The sequence below is a fragment of the Thermobia domestica genome, chromosome 10, assembly GCF_964235325.1.
Source record: "Thermobia domestica chromosome 10, izTheDome1.hap1.1, whole genome shotgun sequence".
In the NCBI taxonomy this organism is placed as follows: domain Eukaryota; kingdom Metazoa; phylum Arthropoda; class Insecta; order Zygentoma; family Lepismatidae; genus Thermobia; species Thermobia domestica.
This window is the reverse complement of record NC_137463.1, coordinates 130,630,592-130,655,411: the sequence shown is the minus strand read 5'-3', so window position 1 is coordinate 130,655,411 and position 24,820 is coordinate 130,630,592. Positions and strand designations below refer to the sequence as shown.

The following is a 24,820-nucleotide window of genomic DNA, read 5'->3' as shown; positions in this document are numbered from 1 at the left end:
ATCCTTGCTGCATTTGCGTTTTAATTATTATATGAATACTTGTTGACCACCATGTAGAAAGATGGATAGTGATCCTAATTATCAAAGCTAGGGTGTTGTTGTTTACGTAATTGAACTGCATTCTTTCCCCTTGCTTCTTTATTCATTTCCATTTCACATTACATTCGCATGAAAACTATACATACTAGTTTATTTGAAAACGTTTTTTACAAATCAACTTTTATATCATTGAGTAAGAAAAATATCAACACGAATCGAGGGGCCTCCCTAAGCGCGGGGCCTAGGGCGGTTGGCCCAGTTGCCACCCTCAAACTCCGCCTCTGCCTACCATATTCTTACTCCACACACGTTTCTTCCATACTATATGCCAGAGGAACACTGAAAGCCACTATATTTTAGTACGTGACAAAATCTTTCCTTTTTCATATAGAACTGTAATTTATGGCAATAGATGTCATAAGCTTACAGCCTATGTGTTTCTCCCACCCAGAAAGCTACTAAGGTTCAGCATATGACAAATTATTTCCGTTTTCATACAAAACTGTCATTTCTGTGTGACAGATGGAGGGTTAGAGATATTTATAAAAAATTCCTATCATACTCTTACCTCACCCATGTTTCTCCCATAGAATACGCCAGAAAGACATTGAAACTCACAAAATATTATCCCATGACAAAGTCTTTTTTCATACAAGATTGTTATCTCTTTGCAACAAGTGGCGGGTCTAATCAACCTAGAATGGATGAAGATACAAAAGTGGCAGTTATCGGGAATAATAGTATACACCTCAGCAATCCCTGCATCAAATAGGTAAATAAGTTAACAATTCTGAAATCCACAATCGGAAAGTTCTTTAAAAAGACATTTACGGTTTCAGTATAAACTGAACATTACACAAGAGCTTTGTGAACATTTTGAAGTAATGACTGCGCAAATCGTTGGAAACAGTCGATTTGTACACAACATTTTCTTCATCAATATAAGCACATTAATCCTGAATGAACATCCGAATACTCAAGAAAGTGATACTTAAGTGATAATCTTCATATAGTATGAGAAGGTCATACTCGGGTACCAGAAAAAAATATTTGGGCGGGTGTACTGGACAACTACATCATCAAACATTTTTTCATTGATAGTGCATGAACCGAGGAGCGTTATTTAGATCTGCTCGAAAATGTATTTTATTTTTTACTGAGGTGGTTGTGAATAACACTGATGAAATTGAGTCCGAATTTGGTGTAGACGGAATCACGTTTCAACACCATAATTGTCCTGTCCATTATCCCCGCAAACTATCTCAGTTTCGGAATGACAAATACTCAAACAAATGAATTTGTCGGCGAGGGCCGATTAGGTCACTAACTCTATCTCTAGATTAACGATTTTTTATTTATAGGGACACCTGAAATCTGCAGTACACAGAATTGCTCCAATATCATTACTTGACTTAAAGAACTGCAAAACCACATCTTGTTCAGAGCAATTACATGTTTATCTGCGCGTCTATCAAGAATTTCAGAATCGTTTAATCTACTGTCAAAAGCTAATGGTGCACATTTTTAGTACCTATTAAAGCAATGTTTAGTCCTCTACCCTGCGTAATACTATGCAATCCAACTTTACGTGATGCTGTTCATTATTCCATATTACATTAAGAATAACAATGAGTGTGACAGATATTACTAACAAGAATTCAAGAAATAAATTAGAAGGCAATAATGCAGAAGTCAAGAATATAGCCTTTCTCAACTATAACATTCAATGAAAGACTGTGATGGAAAGATTACACCTCCAACACTATCATGTAGCGCTGAACATGTGAATCAACCTTCAAGATCAAGTCAGGTGAGCAAGCAGATCATCCTACACCATCAAGTGAACGTGTGAAGCAACCTTCAGCATCCAGTGAACACGTAGATCGTATTTTATCTTAACATGAAATATCTTCTACTTTGTCTGGAATTTTTATCAGTCCTGTAAGTATTCGTCCGTTTCAGGCATTGAAACGAACTGTATCCAAGAGCAAAACGTGTGCAATTCAGTCCAGGTTATTAACCAATACTCCTGAGAAGACTAAACTTGAAGCAGTAGCAAAGGAAAGAGAAGAAAACAAACTCAAGCTTATTCTTCCAGAGAAACGTAAGGGAAACCATCCTGTCTCTGATCTCAATGATTCTTCTAATATAACTGAAGATGAATATTCTGTTCACGATGAGGGTGATCTTTCACTTTCTGAAAAAGTGGATAATTTTGAGGACAGTAATAACAGTGTGCCTTTAAACTTTACTAATGAGTTGGCTGATTTGTCCTCGGTCGCTCAAGGTGATTATGTTTTAGTTAAGTTTGCTTCTAGAAAGAATGTTAGGCCTATTCAGTATGTCGCGTTGAAGAGAAACTAGTGCTGTTGAGTGTTTTGTTATTTTTAAACGTCAAAAGGGAACCAGAAACAATTTTCTATTTCCAGATAAAGGAGATAAATACATAGTTCCAGCATCCGATATCGTGTATTAGCTTTCTACTCCTGTTTATACAGGAAGGACGCAGCATACCTTAAGAATTTTTCATTTTAATGTGAATTTACAAGGTGTAAGAATGGTGTAATTTTTCCTATTGCTTTTAGGTATTTGCTTATTGAATTGATATAATATTTATTTTGTATTGTTAGAAACAGCAGAGAAGAGAGTTTGATGTTTTACTTTCCTTTTTCATGTTTTCTTTAAAAGCAGAAATATTCAGTACAAACTTTGTTCAGCACAAAAGAAATATTCTTTTTTAATTTCTCTAGCTGCTTTAATTTTTTGTACCACTCTTTTTCATAAAATGAAAGTTATTATTGGATCAAAATTAATTGTTCAAAACTACCCAAACAAATTCAAATCTACCCCAACCTTATTTAACTCTACCTCTCAAGGGTGTTCATTTTAACAGTATTATTTTTCTTCCTGCTATTGGTTGAAATTCATATTGGTACACGCTTTGGCCTCTTGGAAAACCTTCAGAGAAAACGTTCTATATCCAATAAGGCTTCAGCAAGAGTAAATCAAATTGTAAGAAATCAAAATTAATTTTAAAAGTTCAAATATACCTTTCTTAATGAAAAATATACAAGCATATATATTTTACTCTCTCTCTTTCCCCAACAGTGTTAACATTCCTCATGGTAGCCTCTTCATATATAAAGGTAGTTGAGCTTTGAAATGTGGCACTAACACTAAAACGGCAGGACATACTATAAAGGTAACCAAAAGTTCTGTCGCTTTTGTAAAGATTTGTGTTCCATTGGCCCTCACACCATGTGTTAATGCGAATGGAGATAAGGCGAAGGTCACTTGCTTGTGTGGGTATATCCAACGTACTACCTGGTTGTGGCAGTTCAGTTACACCGTAAACTTGCGTGAAGACAAAGTGAACAAGTGAGCTCCACAGAGCGTCATAAGGGCGTGTATGTTGTACAAGTTCAAATTGGGGTCAAACGCCGCTGCAGCAGGGCGGAAGATATGACAAGTCTTTGGTGAGGGTGTCGTGACTACAAGGACAGTGCAGCGGTGGTTTAACAAGTTTAAGGACAGTGACGAAACACTCGAAGACGCAACACGTGCCGGAAGACCAACACATGTAAAAAATAAAGATCTTCAGGCAGCAATTGAGGCGAATAGTGGATAGACATGTGAGAAACTCGGACTACAATTCAGTGCGAGTGGAGAAACCATTCGGCAGCACTTCCATTAACTTGAGAAGCAGTACAAGTTGGGTCGATGTGTCCCACATGCTTTGTTTCCGGGACAGAAAGCAACGCGTTTAGAAACCTGTATTTCTTTGCTGTCTCGTCTGAGGAAGGAGCCATTTCTGTACAAAGTGTTGATATGTGATGAGAAGTGGGTCCTGTGCAAAGCTCCAATGCGTCGTCATCATTGGTTAGCGGGATACGGACAAAACCTTGCGTGGCCAAAGTCCCGCCGCCCAAAACCTCGCGGGACAAAATTTCGCCGGGCCAAAACCTCGCGTTGCCAAAATCTCGCCGCCCAAAACCTCGCGGGTCAAAATCTCGCCGGGCCAAAATCTCGCGTGGCCAAAGCCTCGCCGCAAAAAACCTAGCGGGACAAAATCTCGCCGGGCCAAAACCTCGCCATCCAAAACATCGCGTGGCCAAACCTTGCCGGCAAAATCTCGCCTGCAGCTTAATAAACATTCAGTGTAGTATAACAATATCTGTTGCTTTTCTTATAAGTAAATAGAAAAAAAGGAAGGAAGAGCTTGGTGTGGTGAGAGTAGGGGTGCCTAAATGTCTTGCTACGGCTCTGTATATATATATATATATATATACAAGGGCGGATCCAAGGGGGCTAAGGGGCTATAGACCCCCTTGACGCTCAGGTTTACACTGGATAAAATGGGTTTCAATTCTGCTTTACACTGGATAAAACGGCAAATTATGGTTTAGCCCCTCTCTTGATCATATCGTGGATCCGCCACTGTATATATATCCCACTCCCCCTCCCTTTTGTTGTGCCGACAAAGTGAAATTATAAAAGACATTCTTGGCTCGAACCTCATCTAGGTTAAAAATTGATTGAGATCGGCACGATGGCTCAAGAGATATAATGTAACAAACATAGTCACTTAATTTTTATATATATAGATTTCCAAAGCATGCATTAGAATTTTTCTTGTCATTATTTTAATGTAATTATGTGTTATTACTAAATATATACATATAGTAATATATAGAACATTCCCTTTTAGTAAAAAGCCCCTTTTAGTTTTATACCAACCACGAAAAGAAAGGGAAGAAGTCCCATTATAACAAGCTCGGTATTTTTATAACATTTTGTATTACTCTAATAAATTTGGGTGGTCTATTTCATTTGTGTAACAATCAGAAGAAAAGCTCAGAATTTTATACCTTTGTGGTGCTACATTTTGTATTATTTTTGTGTAATCCAGATAACAATTTAAATTGCCTCTCCCGTCACTAAGTAAGGCTCATAAAATATTTGAACGTGAGATTTAACAAACCAGAGTTGCGTAATAATTCAATTATAACTTAATTGTGTAGAACAGACTACATAGCAATTAGCGTACTAGAGAAAACTGATGAAGGACGAGGAATCGTGACAGCATGCTTGGCCAATTTGAATCACAGCAGAAGAGATCATATCAAAGTAAGAAAAGTTTTCAAAGTTCCATGTTCCCATTATTTTGGAACTTGTAGTAGTTGGTAACCAATTACTAAATATGGAAACACCATCTCTATATGTGGCTCCGTTTTCGAGTTATTAGGTTTTAAGTATTTTGACCTTTGACCTCGATGGTCATTATTTTTGAAACTTGTAGTAGTTGATGAATTATTGCTAAATGTGGAAACAGCACCTCAATATGTTGCTTCGTTTACGAGTGATTGGGTTTTAAGTGTCATACAAAGGGCGTATCCCACATAAACTATAAGACCCAGGTAAAAATAAATATGATATTCGTAATCAGCATGTCCGTAAACCCCTATATACCGAGTTTCATCCAAATCGGTTAAAATTGTCATACAAAGGGCGTATCCCACATAAACTATAAGGCCCAGGTAAAAGGAATTCTTTGCTATGTAGTCTCCTATGTCCGTAGTCTCTGTGGGAAATAGGGGTTAAAAAAGGGAACAAGTACATCCCCATTATTCTCTAGTTTGTTGCTGTGTTCGAATAGGGATTGGAAACGATACTCATAAAAGAATAAATACATACTTAAAATGGACTATGTTCAATTAGGGGTGGAATGAATTTGCTATGTTCAAATACGGGTGGAAAAAGTGATCATCAAAGAGAATGAATACACCCCTTAAAATGACTATCTGTAGACCGTGGGTGGACGATTACTGAGCACGGTGCTATAATGAGCTCATTGTCTATGTTAAAATAGGGGTTGAAACGAGTACACCCCTGCTATGTTACGTAGTCTTATGTATTATCTGCCATGGTAAAAATAGGGGTGGAAAAGTGATCATACGAGTCCACCTCTTAAAGATTATCTGCTCTACTATGTGTTCGTAGTCTCCATGTATTCTCTGCTATGGTAAAATAAGGGGTGGAAAAAGTACGTAGTCTTATGTATTATCTGCTATGTTAAAATAGGGGTTGAAAAAGTGATCATAAAAGGAAACAAGTTCACCCTCTAAAATGTACTCATAAAAGAGAACGAGTACACCCCTAAAATAGACTATGTTTAATCTTCGCTATGTCTCGTTATGTTAAAATAGAGGTTGAAAAATATGCTCATAAAAGAGAACGAGTACACCCTTGTTATGTTACGTAGTCTCTGCTATGTGTTCGTAGTCTTCATGTATTCTCTGCTATGGTAAAATAAGGGGTGGAAAAAGTACGTAGTCTTATGTATTATCTGCTATGTTAAAATAAGGGTTGAAAAATATGCTCATAAAAGGGAACGAGTTCACCCTCTAAAATGTACTCATAAAAGAGAATGAATACACCCTTGTTATGTTACGTACTCTTATGTGTTATCTGCTCTTCTATGTGTTCGTAATTTCTGCTATGTTCGAAAAGGAGTTGGAAAATATGCTCATAAAAGAGAATGAATACATCCCTTCTATGTTTCATATTCTTATCTGTTATCTGATCTTGTGTTATGTTACGTAGTCTGATGTTCTGCTATGTGTTCGAAGGGATTGGAAAATATGCTCATAAAAGGGAACGAGTTCACCCTTAAAATGTGCTCATAAAAGAGAACGAGTACACCCCCTAAAAAGTGCTCATAAAAGGGAAAAAATACACCCCTAAAATGGAGGTCGTAAAAGACCGTGGGTTGACGGTGTAAGGTGCTCGATTTCCCAGGGGCTCCTGAGTTGTTCTATGCTGTTGTAATATGGCCCAGATCGATCCATTTTCTACTACTACCCAAACTTACTATATTATGGAGATTTTATTTTTTAAATGTTACTTTAAATGAGTGAGAACATTTTAAAATATTTTAATTTTTCTTTCTTCTCAAACGTAAATTTTTATTTTGCTTTCTTTTAGTGTTGAGGAGTGTGAAGCGCTTTGTGACAAGTTAGCCATCATAGTAAATGGTCAATTACGATGTTGTGACACAGTGCCAAATTTGAAGAAATCTTACACCAGAGGATATACAATTATTGTAAACTGCAGCAAAACCGCTGGCTTTGAAAGCATCGAAGACGTAAAAGAAGCGATAAAAGAAACATTTCAACCTTGTGACCTGAAGGATGAAACTCTTGTATGTATTGTTGTATACCATTCTCGTAGTTTAACGTTTTATTTTCTATTGAAAGTATAACAAATCTTTTCCTAGGTTAGACAGTCCTCCCGTGGTAAACTGCATATTTCAGATGAAATGAAATCTTTAAATTTAACGTCCCACGGTTATGCCGGTTAGGCTAAAGGAGAAGTGCATATTTCAGATTTATCATTCATAAGTGCTAACAATTGATTGTTTCTAGAATTTCAACAGCATTACTACTAAACCCATTTGACCACACAGGCAACTTAAAAGTGCAAACAACTACCGAAATTGATATGGGTATTGTTTTAAGATCACACGGCTTCAAGTTTTAAAATGTCGTTCATTTTCAATTGTAATGGTTATATCAAGCTCAGAACAACGCTTATTGTATACAGAAATAATTCACTGGATGGTTTACAGAAATAATTCACTGGAACGCTTTCAAATACTATATTTTAGCAGTGTTGAGATGTAAAGCATAGTTATGAAAGTTCATATTCAAAATAAAAGCCATTTTTTCAACATGATGGATATTCCAAATTCAGAAAAAAATTTACTTTATAACAAAATTAGTACTCTGAGCCGAGTAGAAAGATATTTTATCGAATTCTACTTTCTTAGTAGTATAGAGGTGACATTTATAAAACCAGGGAAGCTTATTTTCAAGGTAGCGGCAACTTTCAAGATGATGAATATTTCGGACATTGAAAAGTACTTATCAAATAGCAGAATTTATAGACTTAACAAATTTTGAAGATTTTTGTATCGAATACTATATTCGTAGCAAAACAGATGTGACATTGATAAATAAAGGAGGTTTTATTTTATCAAGATGATGGCCATTATTTCGACGAGGCAGTTATTTTACGCATGGGAAAACATTCATTATATAGGAGAATAAATGCGCTAAACCGATGTCAATGTCCTTCGTATTCAATAGTACACTTTCAGCAATGTTGAGAAAATAATCACAATTTGGGAAACTCATTTAAAAAATGTCCGCTACTTTCAGTTAAGATCTGTACAGGTTTCACAAAGATTTACTAAAATTTCTTCGACAGTTTTCGAAATACTCTCAGCTAGGCAGTTTAAATGGTGCCGTTTGTGATCGCAAATCAAGCCGATGGTTTTCAATAATTGCCATGAGTAGTCCAATGTTATTGTTAAAGAAGATGAAGAAGCAGTCGATGTATCAAGAGATCCATCAACGCTGAGAAGGTAGATTTTAGCAACTAGCAGGGCCTGAAATCAGTCACTTCAGTATGAAGCAGGATCTGAGGATAATAAACACACTAAACATCACAAAAATACAGTACAAGCACAGAAGGCGTTAATGGATAGTGTTGAAAAATGTTCAAGCTATCACAGACAGGGGCAATTCCTTAAGCAAACTATTTCCACTCTACACAAAGAGCATCGTCTACCTCCGTGAAACTGAACTACTAAAAACTCATTATGAAAAGTGAGTAGTTCAATTCAAGGAATTCATGAATTATGGAATGACAAAAATCCATCTTCTACAATTTTTTTCAAAACAACGAGCCTATGCCAGTCCTTTAATACATAATATGCTTAAAATGATTGCCGCCTATTCTCCAATTGTTGATTTCTTATCAGAGTAGAAAATGTGATCTGGAAGTGTTCTTTTACCACAGAAATAATCCATTTCCCACTGCTTGTTGTGATGGCAAGAAGCTTTCCAGATGTCAGAAATTCCAGTTTGTTGCCATCCTTGAACAACTTCTTACAATGTCCGATAATAAGCCACTGACATACGTCATCACTATTGATGGAGCTGCACTCATAAACAGCCTGCCATCCAAGCCTTAAAGATATTTGAAGACTATGTACTCTATGATGTTCTTCCCACAATCACAGCATATTCTCAATACTATAACAGTATTTATGTAGTGTTCGATGTATACTTGCATCGACTCTGAAGGGTGAAGCCAGATTAAAGCAAGTACATAGAGTAAGACTCAATGGCGATATTCCTTCAAATTAGAAGAACTTCCTGGAACACAGTGACAACAAAATACAACTGTTTGCCTATATTGTTGATGAAATCACACACATGTCTGCATCGAATACAGTCATTGTGACTTAGATACAAAAATACTGTTAGCACCCACTCCCTTAGTCTATGTGAACTATCAGCATGCAGTCATAAAGAGGTCGATACTAGGAACTTTGTACATGCAAACAAACAGCAAAAGAAGGTAGGAAAACTAAACACTAGTAAACTAACTTCTTGTGGTCAAAACTAGTAACACAAATATTCACATCATAGCTGTTACGCTTCTGCCAACCCTTCAGAGCAACTATGGACTGCCTTTTCCCAAAACAAAACATGCGTTGGATTCCTGTACATGACCTTTATCTCTCAATTGAACAAGACAAGAGCAGATATGCTGTTTTCCATACATTAATCGGTAATGATGTTATTCCGGCTTTCCATAGAAAAGGTGAAAATAGTGCCTCGCAAATATGGGACAGATGTAATGAGAGTTCCTACGTTCTCTAAAAACTCAGCTGGTATCCACCAAAATTTCAATGATTATGATTTCAAGATATCTGAGTAGGTTGTAATCCTAATATATAGTAGAGTGAATACTGATGAGAGTGTTAATGATATCAGATTAGATTTTTTTTTTTACAAGGAAACAGGTCGTACAAAGCCAGTTTTTAAAAAAAAAATTCAAATAATCCTACTGTAGCATGCAAAGCTACCAGTGAGGTTGCATATGGAACCAGTCAATGAAATTCCAACTAGAAATACAGTCATACCAGAGCAAGGGACAAGGGGATGATAACTTGGGGAATTTTCTAAAATAATATTAGTACTGTTCCTTAGGGTACAGAGAATCAAAACATAGTTGATGGTCAACATAAAAGTGCAACACCTGGGTCCTGTGGCCCCTAATCCTTTACCATCCGTGTATTTTACAGACATCGATGGGATCTCTTTAAATGACCGTATATCAGACCGTCATTGCAACACTGGAACAAGTTACACCTCGATCGATTTGTAATACTGTAGGCATTCAGTTTACATAATGAACGAGTCATTTCTGAGGACAAAGAGAAAATAATTGAGGGATATTTAAGAACGTTTCCCTAAAAATGTTACTTCTCGCAAATCCTTTAGTTATTACGTGGCAACTCTGCAAACTAAGAGCATAATAAAATGTACTTATATGTCCTACTTTATGTTCAACTTAAACTGAAAATTTCGTCTTGATCCGTCAAATAGCAGCAGAGAAAATATATATTTTATAGTTTACACAGGGTTCATGATAATTTATTTTCATGGAGGCACAAGTATGACTTTGTGTGAAAGTTCCGTTTTACTTGCTATGGAAAACAAGCGACACAAATTATTCTAGTTGATTTTCTCATTCGTTATATTATGGCAGATTCCCAGTACCGAGAAACCCCCAGGAAGGTTTTATGGTTTGTTGGTCCATTGCATAATAGAAAATATTTCAAAACACTAATTTTACTGTTGTGCGGTTTTATTATGTTGTTTTCAAAATACTTCTTGTTCTGGTATTCTATAATGAACAAAACTTCCAAACATGTCTGCTGGTATCTAAAGTTATCAGAAAACTCACGAAGTTACTGCACAATGCATGTATGCACTGTACATGCACACACATAATTGCACTTAATACAGTATGTATTGCAGTTTTTTCATTGCCGTAATATTAAATAATCTGTTATATTCTTTGTGTTTTTGTCTATCTGTATGTTGATAATACTAGCATATTCGCCCTAAAATCTATGTGTTCTCAGCTTTTCTGAACAAGAATGGCAAACAAAAAGAAGCCAGTCAAACAGACGACAATTGCAACAAGGAAAGGGATTGCTGTTGTGAAAAATCGAGAAGTCTGTGTATTATACTACGCATGAAACAAAACTGATATGAGGACGAGAAATTTCATCGAGTAAAGCTTCCTATAAAACTTTCAGGTTAAAGAACGGCGGCAAGAGAGTGACACTCCAAACTGCACCTGTTAACATCAATTTGCATCCAAATTCCTACAATATACGACACAAATAAAAACGGTCTATCGCTGGGACTACCAAAGTTTTACAAAATTACCACGATTGTTAAGTTAGCGTTTTGAATCTCGTGGAGCATAAAATTGTACACTCTTATTGAATACTTGATCATATTTGAGGCTTACTGCTGTAGACAATGTGGCAGACGTTCTGTTTATCTAGGTGGTTTACGTATTTTACCAGAAATAGTGCTAAAATTCTGATCACGATAAAAGGGAAAGGATGTTTAATGAGAAACTCTATTGACATGTATCACTAGAATTATTGAACGTGCCATTAAAGGAACAGCTATTCGCAAAGAAAATGAATCACTACAGTTTCAGATTTAACAATTTGATCTGATAGCAGCCGAAATGAAGCATCACAACTTATGCCGTAAAGACTCTCAATAAATGACACGGTGAACACTAACCTAGTACAAAGAAAACATTCAAAATGCTTACATGGCACAAGAAGAACCTTTCATCCAGATTTATCCATATGTCTAGCACACATAATTAAGGAATATAATGTAGAAATGTCAAGTTCTATCCAGGAAAAATATCTTCTGTATTTTCAAGAAGAAGATTCAAAGAATTAATAACTCTGTCCAACAGTACGGAACATTCCTCTTCACATCCACAAATATTTGAATTAAAAACAGCAATGTATGATTGTGTTGTCGAAAGTGGTGATGACCTCCAGCCATCAATATTAAAAGGTTCATCTGTGTTCTTCTCCTTTCGATGGAATTATTTCCGAGGATTCGTGTATCACTTCTAGTTAAAAAGGTAAATATAAACTGCAAGAGGAGGTGAGATAATTCTGAGCTCATGGAATGTAGCAATCCCGCCGTAGGGAGCAACGAAGGAAATCACACTGCCGATAGTAATGAAGAACAGCTCGCAATAACAACAAAGCAGCTTCAATAACCAAATACTTACTGACATACCTACACGGAGTACGCATTCAACGAATTTATCTTCAGGTATGTCCCTTTCATGAACAATTTCAGCTTGACGATCTGGAATAAGTTGTGGTATCTCATTCTGGCTACTATGAGATCCACTTCTTGAATCTGTAGCCGTACTGATTCATCTTCCTTTTGAATAAGTGTTCCTTTAATAGCACGTTCAGTAATGCCAGTGACATATGTCACCAGCGATTCCCATGACCCACCCTTTCCCTTTTTCTCGTGATCCACATTCTCGTGGTCTCTGGCAAAATACCCACTGCTCCTCGTTAAACAGGATGTCTGATACATTGCCGTACAGCAGTACGCTCCAAATATTGTGAATTTATTCACCAAGATTGTACAATTTTCCGCCCCACACGATTCAGCAGATTAACTTAGCAATCGAATTATTTTGTAAAATTTTGGTAGACCCAGCGATAGACCGATTTTGTTTGTGTCGTATTCTGTAGGAATTTGGACGCAAATCGATTTTAACCTTTGCAGTTTTGCAGTGTCACTCTCTTGCCGCAGTTCTTTGGCTTGAAAGTTTTTATGGAAGCTTTTTCGATGAAATTTCTCGTCCTCATATCAGTTTTGTTTCACGCGTATCATAATACACAGATTTTTGATTTTTCACAACAGCAATCTCTTTCCTTGTTGCTATGGTCACCTGGCTGGTTGGCTTCTTTCTGATTGTCATTCTTCTTCAGAAGAGCTGAGAACACGTAGATTTCAGGGCAAATGTGTAGTATTATCAATTTACAGGTAGACAAAAACACAAAGAATATAACAGATTATTTAATAATACGGCAATGAAAAAATATTACATCTATATTAAGTGGATTATGTGTGTGCACATACAGTAAGAATACATGCACTATGCAATAACTTCGTGAGTTTTCTGATAACTTTAGATACCAGCAGACATGTTTGGAAGTTGCGTTCGTTATAGGACATCAGAACAAACAAGTATTTTCGAAAGAACATAATGAAACCGCACAACAATAAAATTATTGTTTTAAAATATTTTCTATTATACCATGGACCAACAAACCATAAATCTTCCCTGGGATTTCTTGGTACTACGAATCTGTCATAATATAACGTTGGAAATCTCTTCAGTTGGTGGTCCTTGATGGTCTTCGTGTCTCGTCTTCTTCTTTTTCATCGTATGGTCTTCCGTGCAGACGTTGATAGGCATCTCTTCGTCAGAGTCTTCAAGGTGTTCTTCCTCTTCCGTGTTTTCCTTCTCGTGAAACTTCTTCAATCTCTGCACTGCTATGCTGTCTATCTTGTAAAATCCTCGGGCGGTCTTATACTTAACAAAATACGAATTTGGATTTTCCACTCGTTCAATTATGCCTGGACCAATGAACTTTCCGCTGAATGCTTTGGCATGACCTTTTTTTCTTGTAGTGTCCAATATCCAAACTTTCTCTCCTTCTTTAAAAACAGGTTTCGTATGTCTCGTTTCAAACATTTTTCGTTGTTTTATGACGTTTGTAAAGATTTTCTTGTGCTTTGTCCCTAACCTCTTGTAATTGCTGTAAACGAATGGTATTATCTTCATATTGACACAGGGTATTTAAAATTGCCTGATGACGATTACGATTGCTGATTACGATTCTGCAACTAAAGTTGAAAAACAAACGAAATGGCGGATCCAAAATGGCGGAATAAAAAGAATGTCAACATACTTCGTAATTTTCACAATGTATCTTTAACAACATTCACTTTTTTCATATATTTTGATGAACAATTACTTGTTACTTACATTCTTATTTATTAGAAATGTATTATTACTTAAATGACACAAATTATTGGTATTTGATTCGGTTATGATAACTGCAACGGCTTATCACTGTACACTAAATGAACAATAATTAACATCAACACGCTTCGTAATTGGCACGTTTTGGCAGCTACGTTTTTGTCGACAGCATTAATTAATATTCAGACTACCATTCTACAAAATATGAACGTGGTGCACGAGGGTGCACATAATGTTTTCAACTCTTTAAGTTAATAAAATATATAAACAATGTGAAAATTTTTCCTGACTTGCGATTCAAATTATAAATTATTACATCATTATTATTAATTTTTCACTTCATACACTTATTCTACTTACCAGTACGATATAGGAAAACTTTACAGATTTAAAAACTATGAACGCGTTGGAAAGTTACAACCGTTTCAACGGACGCGTCACAATTCTTCTATTGTTCTCTACGCATTTGAAATGCTGAAAGGTCTACTTAAGAATGGCTCAGGTAGTCGGAATAAAGTAAAAACCCTATTCTATTTATGGATTTGGGCCCTTCTAACATCACTCTAGCCAACTACATAAAAAAATACTATATTACTAACATTCGTTTTTTTTACTTTTGGCCAGCTTTTTTCGTTTTCGCCCCACTGTGCGTCTGTCTCATAGCTGCCATTCCTGAACAGCGGCGGGCCCGTCACGGTGTCCGCTGCCAAGCCGACAAATAGGCTGCCGCCTTTGAACCAGCACTAGCTCACCCTTTTCGCTGCTGCCACGCAATAACCGACGACGGTCCGACGAACTTCGTCGGCAATTGCTTATGGGGAACGTCTTGGATCCAAAACCTAATAGAGCTTCGGATCCCACTTTCAACTGTAGGTCCCGTCTCTCGCTTCCCGCTGCGGAATAAGAACGATAAACACCCTAACAAACCCAATAGTCACACATTTTCTTTTGTTTTTTGATCACATGTATACTTATTTCACCATGTCCACAGCATTGAAGCTAATTAAAGTTCATATAGGAAGTTCTCCTGATTTCGCCATTACAGCGCTACCTCACACAGCGACAACGATGTTTCGACTAAATCTGATACAGGCTTGTGCGCAGAATCCGACTCTGCAATAAGAAATAAAGGCTTCCATTAAAATGTTTCAGCTAACCCCACCTAGTGGTAGAGTGCGGGATCGTGTTCGGTACCATTGAATAATTTTGTTGATCCGAGCATATTTCTCAAAATAGACGGTCGGAGCTAATATCAAGCTCATGAACGAAGAGGGGAGCATCTAATTTCGCCGATTACAGCGCGATATCACACATCGACGAAAATGTTTTGATTATACCTTATATTATTTAGGATGTAGTCTCCGAATCTTCAAGAAAATATTGGAGTTTCCATTTGAAAAATCAATGCATTCTCCCCCCCCCCTCCGCTCCTTTCCAAAAGGTAGGGGTAGAGTGTTGCGTTTGATATCATCGGATAGCTTCTTGAAACATATTAAATACTTTTTTTTTGCGCTTTTTTGATCAGAAGCGTATTTCTTCAGTTACTCTACCGTGGCCAAACTTTTATTTCACCCGTTATTTCAAACATAAATTAGCTTGACAGTTACAGGTTATTTTTGATAATTTCACACCATTCGAACATTTGCATGTTATAGGGCCAATTCTACACTATCCTGATATCTTTTAATCGTCAGTTAAGATAACACAGGTCGCAGTGGTCATGTGTTATCTTGTGTAAGATTAGACTTACTACCGCGACAAGGTTAGATCATTCCGATAATTTATCTTTATCAGAGAATGGTACAATCGACCCTAATCAATGTCATATTTTAGCGATTAGAAAACAGTTATATCAATACATTTTCATCTCAGACACAGAAGTCAAAAAACACCATAGTGCAATAAGCAGATACTTCAATAGCTATAGGGGGCCGCAGTGGCTCAGTGGTAGGATTCGCTGACTGGCTGTTGCTGGGAGTAGACGTTGACAGTTAAGCTCCGGGAATAGTGATTTGTTTTTGCGAGCTTCGACTTTCTTTCGACATTACTATAACTGAACAGGGTTTGCAAGTTTTGGTAGTGTTTTGTGGCTCCAGTGTTAGTGATACCATGCAAGAACTTCACAAGAATAGTGGAAAATTTGGTTTTGGCAAAACCACACGCACGATACGCCCTAGCCCGGCTGAATTACATGCATGGTTATGTGTACATTTTCCCAACATATTTGAGAATATCCAAGCTTTATAGCTCAATAACGAAGAGTATTGCATGTTTGTTCAATTCAAAAATAGTGATAGTTACGAAAAGTTTATGTCTAAGGCTCCAGACAAATTATCTTTTACCCATTTTGATCAATCTGTCAGTGATGTGTATATTATGGACGCACAAGTTAATCTCACGAGAGTTAAAATTATGGATTTGCCATTCGATTTTCCTAATAAACAAGTGTCTCAGGTATTATGTAATTATAGTGAAATTAAAAGTGTTGAGTATGAAATCTGGAAAACTGTGTTCCCTACACGCCTTTGTAATGGTAACAGGATATTCTCGATGACGTTAAAAAAACATATCCCTACTCGATTACATTTCGACACTATTAAAGACAATGTCCCCTATCCAGGACAGTTACAAACTTGCCACACTTGTGGATCACTCGATCACCTAATTTACACGTGTAAACAACGGCTACGTCCTGCCCAGTCCACGCGGCTGGAAGGGGACACTCCTGTAATGACAGATCTACGTCAAGTTACAAAAACTACACGCCATGTACCCGAACGACCTGTGGCCTTTACATCCTCTGTTAGTGCTACAAATTCCGACGCTACGTCCCAACAAGTGTCAACACCGCTGTCTACTTCAGAAACTGATTTCCCCCAATTGACATCAATTGACTCATCCGCTACCATATTAATAGCTAAGCAACCCTTAGTTCCCACTGATTTGGATGACGGGGTACCATGCTCCCCCGAGGCCCCCCAGGTACACCACCCTCATCTCTCGCTTCATATGCGACAATAGTACTTCATGATCCAGCGACAGGTCTTCCTTCTGCTAAGCATGGCATGTCCCAGGATATAGTGCTTTGTATAGTACCTCTACCCAGGATATAGTACCTCTGCCCGCTGACGTCTTTAATGATGATTCAAACTGTTTTTCACCTATATTATCAGTAAAACACGTGAAAAAACGTAAACCGAATATACGGGAAAGTGTGAGTAACCTCCAAACGTCTGACCTTGTGGAATAGCAACTGTGGTAAGACTTCCCTGGTTTCTTTGCTTCGTCTCGTCATCACGAGTTGTATGCTGTTCTGGTGTTTTGCTTCCTGCTTGTGTTACTTGCGTTATGTGGGAAAGCTATGTCAATTTGGATTTTTCCTGCTTGTGTATAGCAAAGATATTAACCTATTTTCGAGAAGTTCATGGTTTTGTGTTTACAATCCAGTGCTTATTTTTTTGTGTGTGGTCAACAATATGTATGGTGTTTCGCAGATTTAGTCAGTGTGTGTGTTGTTCTGCGGGCGAGGTACACTTCAGTTCGGTTTCGCACGTGGTACTGTGTACTCGAGTGATTATATAATCGCGAGTGAAGTGCTGAGTGTTATTAATTGCAATGTTTCCTTAATTTGTTCTACTTGTGACAGTGATTCATATAATTCATATTACGCTTTATATGATATAGGGAAGTGTTAATCATGGCTGAACAATGGGGAGAAGACCCTCCTCTTTTACATTCCATGGTCACGGACCCTTCCACAGACAATACATTTGCTGATTCTGCAATCCCTATAGCGTCAGAGGTTACCGTTGAAACTATACCACTGGTGAATCTTTACCAAAACCATCACTTTCCTGATTTCGTAGTGCATGTGACATATGATCCTTCTTCTAATATCAATCCAAATATTGGGCGCAAACACCCCTTAAGTCTTGGTAGACTACTATTTCACAATAAGGTTCCAGGAATAAAATCTTTTCAACCTACGGGACGAAATCTTATTAAAGTGTTTTTTTTTTTATACCGGTAAGCAAGTTAATGACTTTCTGACTAACCTGATTCTACGAGAAAACGAATGGAAAGCATACATACCAACCTACGCCACCCATTCCGTTGGCGTGATCACAGGGGTGGACACTGACATAATGGATGTCGAACTCAAAACAGATTTATTTATTTTTATTTTAGTTCAAGCACAACACAACAGGCTCTAGGCCCAATTATTGTGTTGTCTTTGACAACTAAATACATATTAATACAAAACAATGAGATATACAAATAATTAAAAGAAATAAACATTACAAAATAGACAATTTAAAAAAATACATTCATATTGTCTTTAGCATATGAGCTCCTTATATGCCGTTTTCAAAACATGCCTGTTTAATTGCTCTTTTGTACACACTTTCCGACATGCTAAATATATCAATATTGAAGTCTTTTTCGACCTTATTGTGGAGAGTGCTTATCCTCCATATAGGAGATTTCCGAAGGGTATTTGTTCTTGCCTTTCTTTGATAAAACGTAGATGTGTTTCCTATCCTCGTTCTGGTTGATGGTACTTGAAAACAAAGCAACGAAGTCAGCTCAATAGAGTCAATTTTATCATGTATTAATTTATATAAAAATATTAGATCATTATATTTTCTTCTTTCATATAAAGTGGGTAGTTGATAATTTTCCAGTAACTCTCTGTAAGATTCATATTTCGGGTAAAGCCCAGTTTTCCTGTACGTTAGAAGACTTAGGAACTTTTTCTGTATTCCCTCAATCATATCACAGTATTTTTGCATATTTGGTGTCCACACAACACTAGCATATTTTAACTTTGACCGAACGTAAGTGAAGTACAATTTCATTAAAGTTAAATCATTACGAAACTCTTTACCTAGCCTCATGATAAAACCAAGGTTTCTATAAGCCTCGCTCGTTACTGTTTCCATATGATGCTTAAACGTTAAATTTTGATCAAAGAAAATTCCAAGATCTTTGATATACTTGGGAGAGCTTAATTTTGTCCCATCAATCGAATACGTATAGTCTACATAACTTTTCTTACGTGTAAGACGTAGGAAGTTACATTTATTTACATTCATTTTAAATTTATTTTTATTACACCATTCCATAATGGTAGTTAAGTCTTGTTGTACTTTCTCGCAATCATCAATTGAATCTACCTTAATATATATTTTGAGGTCGTCTGCAAATAGAAGACAGTTAGCATGTTTAATTCTAGTCCGCAAATCATTCACTGCTAAGAGAAACAAAAGCGGTCCGAGATTTGAGCCCTGGGGAACTCCTGACAAAGCATTGAACTTTTCATAGATGTACCCTTTATAAACAACTGATTGCCTACGGTTACTTAAGTAGGAAGATATTAACTGTTTGTACTCTTGAGAAAAGTGGAAAGAGTTTAGTTTGGCTAGTAAAATGTCATGATCCACTAGGTCGAAGGCTTTAGAAAAGTCAGTATAGATTACATCCACCTGATTACCTTTATCTATCTCCGTTGAGATGTAGTTAGTAATGATGGCCAGGTTCGTGGATGTTGATTTATCTCGTACAAAGCCGTGTTGATAGGTCGATAGCACGTGTTTCACATGATTTAGAACACGTTGATAAATAATCTGTTCAAATACCTTTGAAGATGGTGACAATACTGATATGGGTCTAAATTTATCTATATCTCTAGTTCCGTTGGCCTTCGGTATCGGACAGATTATGGTTTCTTTCCACTTTTCTGGAAAAATTCTTGTCTTTACTGAGATATTCCCTATAATATGTATGGGATATTTAAGAATGTCCATACAACCTTTTAGTATATAAGGTGGTATGCCATCTGAACCACAAGACGTTTTTGGCTTCAATTTTCTTATCGCTTCTTCTACTTCTTCCATTTTTATTTCATTGAGTACTAACAGATCTAATGTATCATATACAGGTTTGTCAGGAGTGTAATGTTGTATATTATATTTAGCATCGACATCTGAGTATACTGACCGAAAATAATTAGCAAACGCATTAGCAATATCGTTGTTGTTTTTTAATTCCTAACCATTAAAGGTAAGAAACCCAGTTGAAATATGTTTAGTTTTACTTTTAATGTAGTTCCAGAAATAACAAGGGTCCGTGCCTATTTTATTTTCCGTTTCTAATATGAACGTTCTAAGAGCTTGCGATATTTCTAGTTTTATTTCCCTGCGCATTTTGCGAAACTCCTCTCTGTGAAATGAAATATTCCCCTTTCCACTTTTCGTGATGGTATGATTTTGCTTTAAGTGTTTTAATGATACTAGCCGTAAACCAGCACGGATAATTATGGTTAGTGAGTTTCTTAGGAGGAACACTTGCACCTAAAACGTTATGAAGTATTTCGTAAAATTTATCTACTACAACATCAACATAATTTGAAAGCTTAAGACAGTCCCAATTCACATTTGATAAACCATTATACATTTTTAAGAAGTTAGCCCTTCTAAAGTTGTAACCCTGGAAGTTATTTTGGGATTTCATTTTTGGTGGTCGTTTATATGACCATAAGATTACCAGTGCAGGATGATGGCGATCTTCGGATACCAATGACATTTCCGCTCTTTCAACTTCCACTCCTTCTATGTTAGATATTACTAAATCTAATGTACGATTATTTTCGTTTCCAACATTGTTATATGTACTTAGACCAAACAAGCTCATGAAATTATACAAACTTTTACAAATACCAGTTGAATGCTCAAACAAAATGCCACTCCTGTTATTTCTGGAATATTAAAATCTCCAATACACAAAACAGCACTTCCCACACAAATGTTGCCCTCAATGAATTAAAAAAAGTTTTCGTAAACAGCCATGTTTGAATCCGGTGGTATATAAACAGAACATACATATACGTTTGATGACCTTATTGCTACCTTTGCTATTACACATTCAAATCCCCTATCATATGAAGCAACATTATAAACAGAGTGCACGTGCAGCCCAGCTACAACAACTCCCCCTCCTTTAGCCCTGCCAGTCAGTTCAAGATTCCTATCTTGGCGAAATACGGTATATCTTGAATCAAAGAATTCCGCGTTGTGTATACCATCACAAAGCCCACTCTCAGTTATTATAATTAAATCGTAATTATTCGCTAATACATTTGTATAGAATTCAAATTGTTTGCTTCGCAGTCCGGTTGCGTTTTGATAATATACAGAAAATGGTTTATTTTGTTTATTTTGAGCACTGCTTTTGTTATCAGATTTGCTGGGGGGATTAACAATGCAGCAAACTGAGTCATCCTTCTGTCAAGGTCGCCCCTTTCCCCTTCCCCGAGACACAGTTGCTCTTGTTTTTCTTGAAGGATGAGAACTAGAGGGTTGATTGTGGCGGGGGGTAACTGGTTTAGTCACCTGTGCTTCAGAATGACATTCCTTTGCCACTGTTGCCATCTCCGGCTTCTGATGCTCTTTTGGACTCCACACTTACTGCAGTATTCACAGACACTTCACTATTATTCAGAGACATTCCACTATTATGCAGACGCACTTCACTGTTATTCACACGCACTTCACTCTTCGCAGCCTTTAATTCATTTAGTGTGTAAGGTTTGTTATCTATATAGAGTTTATCAAACCGAAGCCTAACGTTCTTTCCACGAGATTTCTCCTCCTTTAAAAACATGTTAAGTTCTCTTCGAGTCTCTCGAACGGCTCTTGAAAAGTCTTCCGTTATAACAACAGGAGCACCTTTTGCACGAAATGCATTTTTTTAGAATTATTGTTTTGGTCTTATACGAAGAAAGTTTAGCAATGATTAAAGAATTTTGACCCTTCCCTAGACGAAGTGTCCTTTCAATATCATGCGATCTAAGTTCGATTCCCAATTGTTCCTTGCAGAATGCTCTCACTAAGTTTTCAGATTCTTCCCACGTTTCATTGGGTTCTCGTCGTATGTTACGGAATATAATGTTGTTTCGTCTCGAGTGATTTTCCAGTTTGTCGATAGTTTCCCTATTTATTGCGATCTCCTGCCTTAGCATTTCATTGTCCTTCCGTAAGTTAGTTACTTCCTCCACTACATTATTCATCTGCTTCTTGAAATCTCCTACCACGTCATACAGTCCCGTAATTTTCTTATCCATTTCTTCTAATTTCTTGAATAAGTCGTCCGTTGAATAAGTCCCAGGGTTTGTCTCAAGGCCGCTAATAATTACGAGAATCGCTACTACCGTAGTTACACTTATTGTCACACCAAACGCAGCGTCATAGCACGGACCGGTTTCTAGTTTGCAACACTGCCCACGAGCGATACCTTGAAATAGGCCTATTCTTGCTCTCCAGCACTCCACACCAACACCCATATTTCACACCTGACTGATTTCTGGAGGTCAAGAAATACACGTCCGTCACGTACGGCGGCTCGATATACTGTAGGGCATAAATAACGCATATCCGCCGCATTCATCGCCGGCAAAATAATGAGTTCATCCCCACCACCACAGGGGTACTTACTTTTGCCTCTCAAAATTTGCCAGAGGAATGCTCGCTCTACTATGCGAAATTCCGTATAGCAACGTATATTCCCTCAGTCAAACAGTGCTGGGGGGATTGTTTCCATCTGGGACACCGAAAAGTTGGGTGCCGCTCCAATCAAACAATATGCGCTAAATGTGGAGATTCACATGGTACTGACACTTCATCAGGCCACTTTGCTGCATCAATTGTCACGGACCTCACGCAGCCACTGAAATCACCTGCCCGGCCCGGAAACGACATGACCGAATTAGTCAACTCATGGTATTGGAAAAATTATCTTATAATGAAGCGCAAAAACGAGTGCCTCCTTTGCAGCGCTCATCTCCTAACCCTTACTCGGCTGTACCTACCTCTAATTTCTACTCCCCACTCCTTGTTCACCTCAGCAGTTCACGCCCGAGCGCCACCCAATTACTTCCTCTTCCACGAAAGTGAACACCCTTTCTTACTACTATTCTCCCAAACCCCAACGACCTCCCTCTCGTAAAGAACTAGAGCTCCACGAGGAACATCGCCACGTTCTTCCTCAAAAACGACGCCGCCCAACTGGACATGATTCTATCCAATCGGCTCCACAGGAACCATCGTTTAATACAACCTCGACAAATTACTCTTCCTCAGAAGAACGTGCATTGATAGGTTCTCCAGGATCCTCTCCGGTTAGACGGACTCGCACGTTCAGAGGAGATACCTTGTACACCGGCTCTTCGAAGCCAGTCTGGAACCAAGAACGTGATACTAATCATGTCAAGAAACAGGAACTACTACAGGAATTGCATCAGTTAACTCCCCAACTTCAGTCCGACACCCAGCCACTAACCGCATTAGATTTACAGGCGCTACTACTACGAATTATTCGCTTTCTGGAACATATACAAGAATGACTCAGTTGCAGCAGTTAAGAATACTCCAATGGAATATCCAACAATTTCGTGGCAAGGAGGTGTTTTTATCGTAACTATGCCGCTTCTTTACTCCGGCTATCATACTGTTACAAGAAACCTGGACTCGCCTTGAAGACAACTTAAGAATATCTGGATACAGAGTATATCATCGTCCTCGGGATGACCGCTACGGTGAAATCGCCTTGGGTATCCGCACCTCTTTACCGGCTCGTGTTATCTCAACACTTCCACCAACGGGCTCGACAAAAATACAAGTTGTCGAGCTCGGAGTGCTGTGTGCTGGACTCACTTTTATCAACATCTACGCCCCACCAGACAGCCCTCCTACAACTAATTACTGGCAACAATTATTTACTTCAATCCAAGGTCCCTGTATTATTGTGGGCGATCCGAACTGTAAAAGTGTAAAATTGGGCAATCGTTACACCAACGTAGCTGCCCGGAACCTTCTCGCTGCAATGGACCATACAACTCGCCTCATTGCAAATGATGGGACTGCTACTCGCCTCCCGAACCTCAATGGCTATCCCAGTGCGCCTGACATCACCATCCTCAGTTCTGCTCTGTATGCAAACCATAGTTGGAGTGTCTATGGATATACAGGTGGCAGCAATCATTTTCCTATCATAACTACACTTGAAGGAGTTACTTTTCCGAGAACACCCAAGGCTTACCTCTCGTCAGCTGCCCCAACCTTTTTTCGCATTCCTCAATCATACAATCGTACAACATAACAGAGTGCGACCGACGAACTTTTCCGGTCTTTTTCTGCACAAGTCACTCCTATCAATACCTCTTATTTCATACATATTATAGAAACAGCATCCTCAGAAGCCTCCACATCTACTTCAAAAATTCCTGGCCAGACTCGAATTCAAGCATCCCGTTCCCATTTTCCTTGGTGGAACAGGCGTTGCCAATAACTCCTAAATGATAGTAGACAGAAGCAGAAGGCATTTTTTAAAGAGAAGAGTCAACAGACATATGTACTCTATCGCCAGTCCCAGGCGATGTATAAACGATACATCCAGCAATGTCGCAAACAACACTGGCAACAATTTTGTGCCACGCTCTACCCACAGGCTACTTCGTCTTCTATCTGGACATTTATACGTAACCAAATTACAGGGTCTCCTTCACGAGCAGTTCCCACTGAAAGTCTCCCGCCTTGGATTGACGAATTTCATCGCCTTCTCACACCTCCAGAACCACTGAATGACAGACGAACTATACAACCTCTTCTCGATCCGGAGTGTGTTTCACCAATCTACAAGAATATCACCATCCAAGAACTGAATCTGGTGTTAACTGCTCGGCGATCCACAGCTCCTGGGAGAGATCAGATTAGATGTCAACACTTGTATGACCTATCTCCATATGGTC

General features: G+C 37.9%; 1 protein-coding gene across 1 annotated transcript in view; it reads left to right on the top strand.

Moving 5' to 3' along the window:
* LOC145662083 (phospholipid-transporting ATPase ABCA3-like) overlaps positions 1-24,820 on the top strand; it is a 314,987-nt gene that overhangs the window by 267,040 nt on the left and 23,127 nt on the right. Inside the window, exon 5 of the mRNA XM_081727423.1 lies at positions 7,024-7,240. Coding sequence (XP_081583549.1) covers positions 7,024-7,240 — 217 coding nt within the window. The remainder of the gene's footprint in view (positions 1-7,023; positions 7,241-24,820) is intronic.